The 12170-nt window shown below is 50.6% G+C and overlaps 1 protein-coding gene across 6 annotated transcripts in view; it reads left to right on the top strand.

Moving 5' to 3' along the window:
* RANBP17 (RAN binding protein 17) overlaps positions 1–4205 on the top strand; it is a 349536-nt gene extending 345331 nt beyond the window's left edge. For 2 of the 6 annotated variants that reach the window (XM_065905573.1, XM_065905574.1), the window contains 2 exons: positions 491–618; positions 2573–4205. In XM_065905573.1, coding sequence (XP_065761645.1) covers positions 491–618; positions 2573–2663 — 219 coding nt within the window. In that variant the 3' untranslated portion in view covers positions 2664–4205. The remainder of the gene's footprint in view (positions 1–490; positions 619–2572) is intronic. The other 4 variants (XM_065905570.1, XM_065905568.1, XM_065905569.1 and 1 more) reach the window with 3 other exon arrangements.
* Positions 4206–12170: the final 7965 nt, after the last annotated feature.

The raw sequence follows: 12170 nt of genomic DNA, 5'->3' as shown, positions 1-12170 counted from the left end.
AGGGACTGGGGAACACAGAGCCTGGGGTGGTTTGAGAAGTAGTTCGCTAAGGCCACGGGGGACGGAGAAGCAGGAGGCAGGCCCCGGGGCCTGGCCTCGGCTGCCCGAGTGCGCCCTGGCTAAGTTCCTCCCTCACCCTAAGAGGCCATTCCTCTTTCAGCCTCCCTGTGAGTGTTGAGGAGAGGAAGACCTTCATGTGCTCGATCCCCCACCCAGGAGGCGCGGGGCTCCAGCAGCCTAAATTGTTCTGTGACGATAAAACAATTATAGCAACAGATTTTATGAGAGAGGATAATAGAGTTTATACTCAGGAATGTCTCTATTGCTCTGGTTTTCTCTCAAGGCTTAATGTTCAAAGTGGACCTGGACCAAAGCCCCTTTGAGAGTTAGGAGCCCTGAGCCCGTCAGAGCTGGTCTAGCCCCACCCCCCCGGCTTTCTTCAGGCCCAGTTTGGAGCCAGACCTCTGACACTTGTTCTGTCTCCCAACAGTATTTCGGTGAACTGAGGGCAGGTCTGATAAGCAGCCAGCCTCTCCCCAAGCAGGAGGCCCTTGCCCAGTGCTTCAGGAGCCTGATGGAAGGAGTGGAGCAGAACCTGTCTGTCAAGAACAGGGACAGGTGAGTGACGCCCAGCAGTTCAGCGTCTCCGGGAGAGGATGTTCCATGGCTGCACTTCACACAGCTCACGCACTGATGCGGTTTCCTGTTACACCTTGGAGCCCTCGGCTCACTTTAGTTCTATCCAGTATGGGTATTTGCTTTTTTCCAAGCAGCATGCTAGGCACTGTAGGATGCACGCATGCATCCGTGTGAAGTTGTGTCCAACTCTTTGCCACCCCATGGGCTGTAGCCCACCAGGCTCCTCTGTCCATGGGATTCTCCAGGCAAGAACACCGGAGTGGATTGCCATGCCCTCCTCCAGGGAATCTTCCCAACCCGGGGATTGAACTACATCTCCTGTGTCTCCTGCATTGCAGACAGATTCTTTACCACTGAGCCACTGGGGAATAAAGTGCAGTTTTTGCCCTTAAGCATTTTATAATCCCACAGAAAAAATAACTTATTGAAAGGTTAAAAGAAAGAGTTAGAACTGCTATGAAGGACAAAGAAAGGCTTTCTGACATTTGAACAAACGTGGACTTTGAGGGCAGACAGATTCCAATTTAAATTTTATTCCTTTATAAGCTGTGTGGCAGTGAGTAAGGCAGTCAACTCCACTGATGCTTGGTTTTCTCACAAGTAAAACAAAGATGATGATAATTGGTTGTGACATTTAAATGACAGAATATAGTAAACGTGGTACCTAGGACATAGACTAAATAGTAAGTAGTTCCTTCCTCTGTCTGACCTTTAAATGTGGTTGGTTTTGCAAGAACAGAGACAGCTAAGTTGCCAGTGAGATCTTGATGAGGAACACAAATTTGTCACCTATGCTTGAATTCATTCATTCATTCATTTAGTTCACAAAATTTTGTTGAGAATCTACTATGTGCCAGGCATCAGGGATACCAGTGGGGAACTAACTGTTCCAAGCTTTTTTTGCCCTCATGGAGCTTCTAGTGGCAGAGACAGACATAATGAATGATGGAGAGAAAAAATGTTTTCAGGGAAGAAAAAAAAACACTTGCCCCATCGTTTGATAAAATGTGTTAGCATTCAAATGGTATGCCATTGAAATGCAAATTGTTAATTGCCCCATAGCCACAGACCAAAACCTGGGCTTTGATAATACAAGGCCAAGTCAGATGGACTCTGTGGACATGTTCCCTTCACTGCTTGTTCCCCACCAAGATCCTCTATCAGGCAAATAGGGGCAGCTTCCAGGCTAGGAGGAGAAGAGACTTGGTGAAGGAAGGGGAGGTGCCTTGCTAGGTGCCTCAAGGGGAAATGGCTTTGCCCGAGGCTTGGGAGTTTGAGTGCCACCTCCTGAGCAGCGCTGTGAGTCCCTTGTTTAGTGAGAGTACCAGCCAGCAAGGGCGGTTGTTCTCCACACGCCAGGCAGGATGCTGAGCACTTACAGGCGCTGTCTCTCTTAACTCAGTAAATTCTTAATTCTCACAGCCCCATAAGGTAGCTATCACGTAGGGTACCAAGACCGAGATTAAGTGTTCATCTGAGATCACCCAGTTAAGAAGTAGTCGCGTCAGGATCTGAACCCAGGTGGTTTTATCCAGTGCCCCCTCTTTTGGCAGCACTGAGTTTGGTTTTCTCATCTGCAAATAAGGATACTAACACTTGCTCTGGGGAAGACTTACAATGATTAAATGAATTTATATGTAAACACAACATAAGCTTTGGTTCTTTTCTTTATATTCATTATTATCTATGTGTAATTTGACTTTTAAAAATAATTCTTACATGGTATAACCACAGAACGCACCCCTCAGAATGATTAGTGTCTTTGCTGATAACCCTTATTTTCTGGGAGGGGGAAGGGAGGAGCTATAGTGGCTGTGAAATGGGAAGAGGGAGCGCAGTCAAGACCCTCTCCAGGGTCCTGAACTCTGCCACCAGAGGGTCCCACAGCTTCAGCCTAGCCACTGCCCTCAAGCCTTTCTTCCTCTTCCCACAGGTTCACCCAGAACCTCTCTGTCTTCAGAAGAGACGTGGCTGAGGCCCTGCGTAGCGATGGCAGCACTGAGCCACTGGACATGATGAGCTGACTGGACTTCTGCCCGTGTGCCGAGAGGCCTTCATCCAGAGACTTGTGGGTCAGGGTCCCAGGACAGTGATGTTGGCTAGCCCAGGAGAATCTATTTTTCAAAACAACAACAAAAACCCTACCTTTTTATAAGTCTGGCCTAATATAAGAATTTATAATAGTGCACAATGTAAATTCAGTCTTTGCACTGAAAAAAGCAAAAGATGTGTTTTCAGTCTTTCTATATAAGATTATTACCTTTGTTCTCATAATTCTCTGAAAGGGTAGAAGCAACATTTAACCAAAGAACATAATAAACCAGTTTTTCGACTCAGTGTCTACTAGTTAATGGCTCTGCGATCAAGGGGGTGAATCTGTGGGAGATGCAGCCTTCAATGTGGATCCCGGATTGAGACAAATACCACTTGAACCTGTTAAATTAGTAGTTCGTTATTAGTCTCGTCTGGAAAAGCAGTGTTGGAGCTCTGAGCTGTGGGCATTTCAGACGAGCCTGGGAGCTCTGTAACGCATCCCACAGGACTGCACACAGACCTCTCTGCCTCAGCAGCGTCTGATAAAGTTGAGAGACAGTAACACAATTAAATGACTTACAAACAACGTTTGCTTTTCACTGGCATAAATCTGAAGTGGTTTAGTCCCGAAGAATTAAGCTGTGCAATTACTGCCTGCAGAGATATTTCTCCAGAAGGAGTAGGTAGCCCCAGCAAGTAGTTCTGGGTGCTGCTAGCACCCAGCCCTTCTGCCTCCATTTAATTTTTAAGAGAAGCAGAGGTATCTAATTAAAATGTAGATTCAAAGCCACTTGCCTTCTTGAGCCACCCAAAACGGTTCTAGATGCTAAACTATGGATTTTCAGAGGATGAGGATCAACTGGTTTTCATCTTGCCACAAAAACTCTTTTTACGGTGGGGACTGCAACTCAATGCAAACCCAGGACAGAGAGAAGGCCTTTACCGTTTGTGATGCATGGTAACTAGGCTGTTGATTTGAGATTGTCACTGTCAGATGCCTTTGGTATCCCACTGCTCTGTCATCATGGTTCAGGCTTATAGTAAATATTATTCCCTTTATTTCTGCTAAGACATGAAAGGTTGGCCTTACTGTTGAAGAAGTAAATCCACAGGCTCCTTTTATAATCTCATTTCTCAGACTAGTTATTTCTTGACAATTTTCTTGATAGTTGAGTTTTATAACAGGCTTGTCACATAAAGGCAAAGTCACCCAAGTTTATCTAAAAATTTGTCTTCCATATGTGAACTCAGGAAGTCAGGGAAAAGTGTGTTCTAGGTAGGGTTATTTCTGGTATCTAATGGAGAAGTAAGCCTCAGCCTTACACTATGTTTCATTATCAGTAGGATAAATAATTTTCCCTGAGAAGGCAAATTCCAAACTTCATAAAACTTCAACTTTTTAAAGAAATCTGATTTGAGAATTTTCTCTTTCTCGGGGGCTAATTACTGCATACTACCCATCCCCAAAAAATCCTTCATAGAAAGCCTATCCCATTCTGGCACTTTTTTTTCTTTAAATGTTCAAGACCTGGGAGTTCCCTGGTGGCCTAGTTGTTAGGATTCTGGGCTTCCACTGCCATGTTCAATCCCTGGTCAGGGAGCTGTGATCCCACAAGCTGTGGGGCGTGGCCTAAATAAATAAATAATAATAAAATGTTCCAAGACCTAAAAGCACCATGTTGTTTGCATTAAAATGCTCACAAGAAAACCGCCGTGTGTGCTTGCTTTTCTTGACCACGTCGGCAGAGGCCGCCTGGTGCTTTCTCAGCAGCCAGGCAGGCTCCATCATGGCCGTGGAGGCCTTCTCAGGCCCACCCACGCCACCCCGGCAGGGCCTGCTCACAGCGCTGGGTGTGCAGAGCACGCGTGGAGGCAGCACGCGGGGCAGGGACGCTCAGCCAGGGGACCACGCCCTCGGCCCTCACCTCAGGCCCCTCGTCAGACGAGGAAACAGGCTCAGAGGTGGCACCCAGCTTACACAGGCAATATGTGATCCCAGGTCTGTGTCACCTCACAGGCATTCCTGAGGTCTCTTCCAAGACCTACATTTGAGGATGGTAAGTTGAAACCAGTTAACGTTTACATCAATTTCCATGTGTTTTTCAGAACTCTATTGCTAGATAACAAATTACCCCAAAACACGGTGGCTTCTCCAGTGGTTCAAATGGTAAAGAAACTGCCTGCAATGCAGAAGACCCACGTTCGATCCCTGGGTAGGGAAGATCCCCTGGAGAAGGGAATGGCAACCCACTCCAGTATTCTTGCCTGGAGAATTCCATGGAAAGAGGAGCCTGGCGGATGACAGTCCTTACGGGGGCAGAGTCAGACACAGCCGAGCAACTAATGCTTTCACGGTGACTTAAACAGCACTGCTTATGTCACAGTTCCTGCGGATGCTCTGCCTCTGGGTCTCCCAGGCTGTGGTGGGTCTCAGAGGCCCGGTTCACCACAAGGTTCGCTGGGAAGGACCTGCTTCCGCACGCCCTCATGGCTGTGGGCAGGAGTCCGCCCCTCATGGGCTGGTGGACTGAGCCTCAGCTCCTAGCCAAATGGCCTCTCCATAGGGTGGCTCACAGCACGGCATCTTGCTTTACCAGAGCAAGGGAGAACACAGCACCCTGGAAGTCACAGCCTCTCATAACCTAACTGCAGAGGGGCACCCATCACTTCTGTATTCTCGTCATTGAAGTCCAATCACCAGGAGCAGACCACACCCAGGGGCAGGACTTATACACCGGCAGGGATCTTCCAGCCTCGACTCTTACCTGGCCTTTACTGGAGAGGTCGAGTTTGGCTAAAGGTTTCTTCCCCAGAAATCTGGAACAGAATCCTGATCTTCCTAGGAAGGCTAAGTTCCATTCTGTGCCTTTTCTGAGGGAGGGAAGGAGAGTGGGGAAGCTGGGATGTTTCCAGATATTTCCACACACACACTCCCCCAACAACCACACCCACCCTGCCCTTCCCCCAGCCTTGCCAGAGTTGGCCTCGGTCAGGGATCATAGGAAGGACTCTTGAGGACACTTGGAGTTCCATGTGGGAGTTCTTCAGGGTCATCCCATCCCAAGGATGAAGCCAGCACTCAAGGGCACACCCCATCTTGCAGAACCCACACAAAAGAGAACCATTATAGTCGGATCTGTCACCCGCTCTAATCAGATCACAAGTGTACCTAATTCACACTCAGCAACAGGAAAAAAACAAATGACTCCAGCAGGTCCTCAGGGTCTACCATTCAACCAGCCTCACCCAGGGTGAGGAGGCGAGGAAGACGTGGACCACTGCCGGCATACCTCACCCTTCTGATGAGCTCCTAGGGGGCTAATATGTCTCGTGAATGCAGTGTGGGCGCTAGGTCAAGCCAACAGCTTCAGCTGATAGTCAAGCAGGAAACAGTTTGAAGGTATCATGACTGCAAGGCTTTCACTTTCTACACCGCCTTGAGAACCTGGCCCCTGAGAGCTGCATCCTGCTTGTGTTCTAGATGTTCCTGTCTTTCCTGCGCTTCCCCATCAGGCTTGTCTAGAACAGGGGGTGCAGGCGCTGCGTTGGCTCGTGATGGAGCAGCCAGAAACGCCCTCTAGGCCCCTCCCCAGGCTCCCTTCCACTGGCCCTGCAACCTAGAAGTGCCTTTGGGTCCTGGAGCTGGGAGCCCCTTTCAACACGCGCAGCGGACCCGGCATAGCTGCAAGCTGCGCTCAGCGGCTGAGTTAAGGGAGAGCCGAGTGTGAGAACAGAGAACAGGGTGGGTGAGGCGAAGGGAAGATGGCGGCCAGTCCAGCAGGCTGGAGGAGGCGGCGTCTGAGAGAAGCCAGCCTTACAGTGAGGAGGGAAGGGCGCCTGAGGAGCAGAGCCCGGCCGAGCAGAGCGGGAAAATGCTCAAGATGAGCATTAAAATTGGAACCACCATCATTTAATAAGCAGCCACTAAGCACTGCAAATCACGGTCTCATTTAAATGTAATGCCTACTGATAAGAAAGTCAAGTAAGCATTATCCCCATTGTAGAGGTGACAAAACTGAGACTCAAAGACTACCCTGAGCCGCACAGCTAAGAAGTTGACGAGCCAGGACTCAAAGTCAGGTCAGCCTGACTCCAGAACTCATGTTTCTTTTCCACTAACGTCCCTTAGGCTAGATACTTCACCACCAGGCTTTGGAGACAGCTGGGTGGGGAGGGGAATACGGACCCACTGGGACCCCAGATGGGGCTGGTCACTCCCCAAGAAAGCCCAGCCCAATACCTGGGCCTCCTATGTGCTCTGTCTATGGGTTCTGCCACCAATTCACCCTCCTCCCTCCTTTATAAAATCATTCTTGAGACTTTTTAATGTTTTATTGAGGTGTAAGTTTACGATGACAGCAAACCTTTCAAACTACAGCAAGAGTAACCTGCCTCCTTGGCATATTAAAAAATAATGTCAGTGTCGGTTTTTACGTCCCATAGTTTGGATTGCTGATAAGAGTGCTTCCTTGACAAGATTCTCTTTGAGGTTTACAGAAAGCGTAATAAAATATGTAAGTTACATTTCCACAAACAAAAGCTATAACATAAGTTATTTATAAGCGTGAGATACAAACAGTATCACGATAAATAAACCATAAAGGGTACCTGCAACATCCATCTTAATGTAATTTGCCCAACAAAAGTGTTGAAACGAAGTCAAATTTAGTAGTGAAATCTGTCAGGAAGAAAGGAAAGTTGTAAAACACCAAATGGGGAAAAAGGCTGACGGGGGGCAGGGAGGAAACAGGGGCTTGAGGCCAGGTGTGGAGGCGCCCTCAACCCCGGCGCTGACCCTCCCCTCCCCGCTCGATCCCACCCGTCCCCTAAGCCCCGCACCGCCGCAGCGGCCCCCCTGCCGGGGTCTCAGTCTGACTCCGCACACGGCTCCTGGGGCGTTCGTTCACTCACTCATTCACCTCCCACAGGTACAGCAGTGAATGAGGCGGCCTCTGCCTCCAGAGAGCTGGGGAACAGGGTAAGTAAGATCAGTTCCAAAGACAACGAGGCGTGATGAAAGCAAGCACGGATGAACGACGGCTGGGGGAGGGAGCCGCTTTAAAGGACGGGCAGAGAGGCAGTAGGGGACCTGGGTCCTCAAAGCGGAAAGGCCTCAGTCGCGGGCGGGGCTGGGAGAGACTAATGCTAAACTGAGTGCATGCGAGCTCCTGGACACACTCTGACCCCTTCATCCTTACCCCTCATCTGACCTTGCAGTGTGCTGTTCGATTTAATACCACAAACTCGTCATAACCCTCCAGTGGGCCCTGGGCCAGCCCTACAACATGAACTTGAGCGCCACCAGCACCATTCTGCTGTGGAAACACTCCCGGGCCAGCGGGGGAGACAGACCTGCTCCTGTACGCCTTTCCGAGACTGCCCACTCCTTTCCTATGGCTTAGAATCTTGGCTACCTGCTTCCAGAGGAAACACAGGGGTATGCAGTAAAGGGAAAACATGGGCTTTGTAGTCAAGAGACTCCTGGGCTCAAACCCTAGCTCCAGCCCTTCTCCCCACATGCCCCTGGGCAAGGCATGTCACCTGTAAGCCAAATGTTTTGTTAAGTCCCAGGACTGGGAAGCAAGGGGGTGTTCAGCGGTTCCTGAGCAGCACCAGGCGGCTTTTGCCTTCCTCCTGCTGGCAGAGGCCTTTCAGGCCTCCTGAGGAAGGTTCTTCCCCTAGTCCTCCCCATCGGTGGGGGGGAAGGCAGTGATGAAGAGCTCAAACTGCATTACTCCCACTATCAGTTGGGGAAACGGAAGCCCAAAGTTGGGATGTGGTCCAGAGAATTTGAATAGGTGCTCAGTAAATACTTGAATAAATGAATGAAGGAGAGAATAAGCCTGGGCAGGTGTCTTTAGAGCTTCTCATCGTGAGACACAGAAGGGCCCCTAGAAATGCCAGCATCCTGCCTCTCATCCCTGACCCCTCTCTCTCCTGTACAACCCCCAGCAAGGCCCCCAGCAGCCCTGGGCCTTCTCCCAGCTTCTCCATCAGGACAAGGAGAGAAGGTACTGCACCCTGGGAGTCTTTCTGGCCTCATGAGTCCGGTCACCAGCTCCCAGTTCTTAGAGATTCTCATGTGTGTGTGTGTGTGTGTGTGTGTGTGTCCATCTGTCACTGTTCAATTGATAACAGGTAAGAAGGGACAGTAAAAAAAAAAAAAAAATTTACAATTTCAGGAACACAAAATACACATCAAACAATATCTGGCCAAAAACAGTGCCCAGAGGAAAATGTCTGGCCCTAGATGTATTTAATAAAAAACAGGGAAGATTGACCAAAGTGAACTAAAATTTCACCTCAACAAACAAAGCAGAAATGAATTAATAAAAATAAAACAAGCCATTCCTGAAGGAGATGACATTTTAAAAAAGGATAATGAAATAAAAGTCTTTTCTTTCAGACAAACCTATGGCAAACATGATAAAAAAAAACCACAACTGAGTAACACTGAGAATGAAATGCAGAGGATGTTAACACAGATCCAACATGAGAGCTTCAAAACAGGAGAGAATCTTCCCATAATGTCATTAATATAACAGTGAATTTGAAAACACTGGCTTCTGAATTTGAGCAGGCATCTGAATCACCTGGAGGGCTTCTTAAACACAGAGTGCTGAACCCCACCCCAGGGTTTTGAATTCAGCAGGTCTGGGCTAGGGTCAAAGAACCCACATTCCTAACAAATTCCCAGGTGATGCTGGTGCTGCAGCAGGTCGGGAAAACAGACTTGGAGAACGCTGTCCCAGGGACTACCACCCCCTCCATTTACTCCTCTTCCTGAGCTAACAGCTCTCTTCTGTCTGGGTTGAGAATGACAAGGAGTTTGTGCTCAGTGGCCAAAGTGGGGCACTGTCCTGAATGCTTACCCAGAAGAACTCATTCAATCACACAAGATTGGTATGGGTGCTTGACCAGATGAGGAAACAGGCACAAAGAGGGTTCTATGAGTCCACAGCTGATAAACAGAGGCGAGGATCTGATTCTTAAGCACTGGGCCACTCACCATGCCCCGGGAACAATGTTGGCCACATCACCCACACCTCCCTAACTCCATGCCCACATATCTGTGCAGAGTGGACCTTGCTCCTCAATGTAACAGAGGCAGGAAGTGGTGAAGACAAGCCTGGATCCGGGGCTCTGGAAACCAGGAAGGAAGTGGAGCTGCTGGTGTAGAGCCTTCGCTAGCCTCTGAGTCGGTGTGAGCCTCTCTGCAGAGGGTTGTCGTGAGGACTAAATAAATGCCCCCACCCTTGCCTGGCACACACTAAGTTCTCAACTCACAGTTGCTCCACTGTTGCCGTTAAAAGTTATTATTATATAACCACCAGAGTTTCTCATAGGCAATTCCACAGACCTTCTCTCATTTACTTCTCACAGCCACCCTGGGGGTAGCTATTACCCTTTCTGTTTTACAAATAAGGAAAATGAGGTTCCAGGAGAGGCAATGAGAGACCCTATAACCCCCAGCCCCCTCCTCCAATGGCAGAGCCTGAATTAGAAGCAGGAGGTCCCAGGCCCAGAGCAATGGCAACACGCCATCTGAAGGTTCTGGTCTGCAGAGAGAGGTGGAGGAGCGCTTGCCCAGGGCCAGGCATCTTGCTCACCTCACCCCTCTCTGCCTACCTCATTCTCCCCACCAACACTGGGATTCTGCCAGGCCAAGAGACTTCCCCAAGGTCACAAAGCAGGTGCCAACCCAGGGACCCAGGCCTTGAGATTTTAAGTCCTGAGGCCTCTTGTTTTTGGGGGCAGATTCCCAGAAAGAATCTCCTACTTGCCACCCCCTGCCCTTCCTGGCCCTCTGGGACTGACCTTATGGTAGACAAATACACCTTTCCCTCCAAGATACTGAATCTCCACAAATAAAACAGCAAACAAGTAAACAGGAGTCGCAAGAATAATACATCATCTGTCAGGCTGGGGAGCGGGTGCGGGAGGCAGCCAAGGCTTCTCCTTGCCCACATCAGCCAGGCCCTGACAGCATGCCCTCTCCACACATCATTCATGGCACACAACTGTCCGGCAATTCACACATTCCGTTTTACAAATGAGGAAACCAAAGCCTGAAAATATCGAGTCCCTTGCTCAAGGTCACCCAGCTAGGATGTGACCTGGCCCAAACAGAACACCCTTCTGGCCAATGGAGCGTCCCAGCTCCGACCGCGTTGGCAAGACCGGGAGCCCAGGAAGAGGCCCAGCCAAGGGGGCAGCAGTCAGTTCGCATCTAACGATTTTAGAATCAGCAGGTGAAAAACGATCTGTAAACATCCCCTGGGGAGACAGCTGAGGCTGGAGGGCTTGGGGGGCGCTGACCACCCTCCGAGTAGTCCTGTCATCGGTGCCCCTTGGCCCGCCTACACAATCTCCGAGGGCGCAGGCAGAACCGGCAGTGATCTCAGCGCCCAGCGTTACTGAAAGAAATCCCGCTATTTGCTCTAAATATGAACACACACACACACACACCCCCGCCCTCCGCCCTCGCCCCTCGCCCCTCGGGAACCCAAGGATCCCAACACCTGCCGCGCCCCCGGCAGGTTCCCCCGCGGGTCCACAGTCCAGTACATCCTGCAACGAATTTCGAGGGACCAGATCCCGCTCCTCACCGGGCAACCTCGGGTCCCGTTCAGCCCGGCCCGGCACGCGTGGGCACCTGAGAGTCGCGCCTCGGTCCTTCTGGCCGGTGCCAGGGAGTGTCTCCAAAGTGGCCGCGACGCCGCGGCCGAAGCCCAGGCGGGGGCGAATTCTCCCCACGCGGGTCGGGGTCCTTGGGAGCGCGGGGTCCGCTCCGGTGCTGTCCTCAGCCGGTGCGCAGGTAGCTCAGAGCTTGAGCCCCACCATGCACCCCTTTCGTTTCTCCCGCGGCGGTGGGGTGTCCAGGATCCCGCAGGTTCGTTCCGCGGTTGCAACTCCATTGTAATAGAAAGGATTCATTTGGTTTGGGTTTTGTTCAGATGAAAAAAAATTTGGAAGAAAACGAACCCCCCCTCCCCTCGGCAAACGACAGTTTGACCAACAGGGCGCCCTCACAGCCCCTCTCGGCTGCAGGGAAGCAGCCCGGGCCGGGAGGAGAGGGGAACGTCGCTAATTGCAGCTTCGTTAGATTTCGGGTTTGGGAGACTGCGGTTCGGGCGCTAATATCCGCCGCCCATTATCCCGGCTAATAAATTTGACCTATTGTTCGTTTGTTAAAATGATGTCACCTTGGAACAGTCCCTAAGCTCCTATTTCCATGAATTAGGCCTTTATTGAAAGCCAGGAACCAATGGGAGGAGAGAGGCTTGTTGATCGCAGCCAATGGCTGCGGCGGGAGAGGAATTAGCAGCGGAAACTCCAGGTTCGGTTCAAGAAAGATGACACAGAGCCTGTCGGGCCCGCGCACTCTTGGCAAAGTTTCAGTGCGACGAGAGGCGCCGGGCGCTCCATGGCCGCGCCGTAACGGGGACCCAGCCGCCTCCCCGCCCAGCCCAGCCCAGCCCTTCCGCCCGCCCAGG

The sequence above is a fragment of the Muntiacus reevesi genome, chromosome 14, assembly GCF_963930625.1.
Source record: "Muntiacus reevesi chromosome 14, mMunRee1.1, whole genome shotgun sequence".
Classification (NCBI taxonomy): Eukaryota; Metazoa; Chordata; class Mammalia; order Artiodactyla; family Cervidae; genus Muntiacus; species Muntiacus reevesi.
Note: the sequence above shows the minus strand (reverse complement) of the source record. Positions and strands in the feature narration are given on the sequence as shown.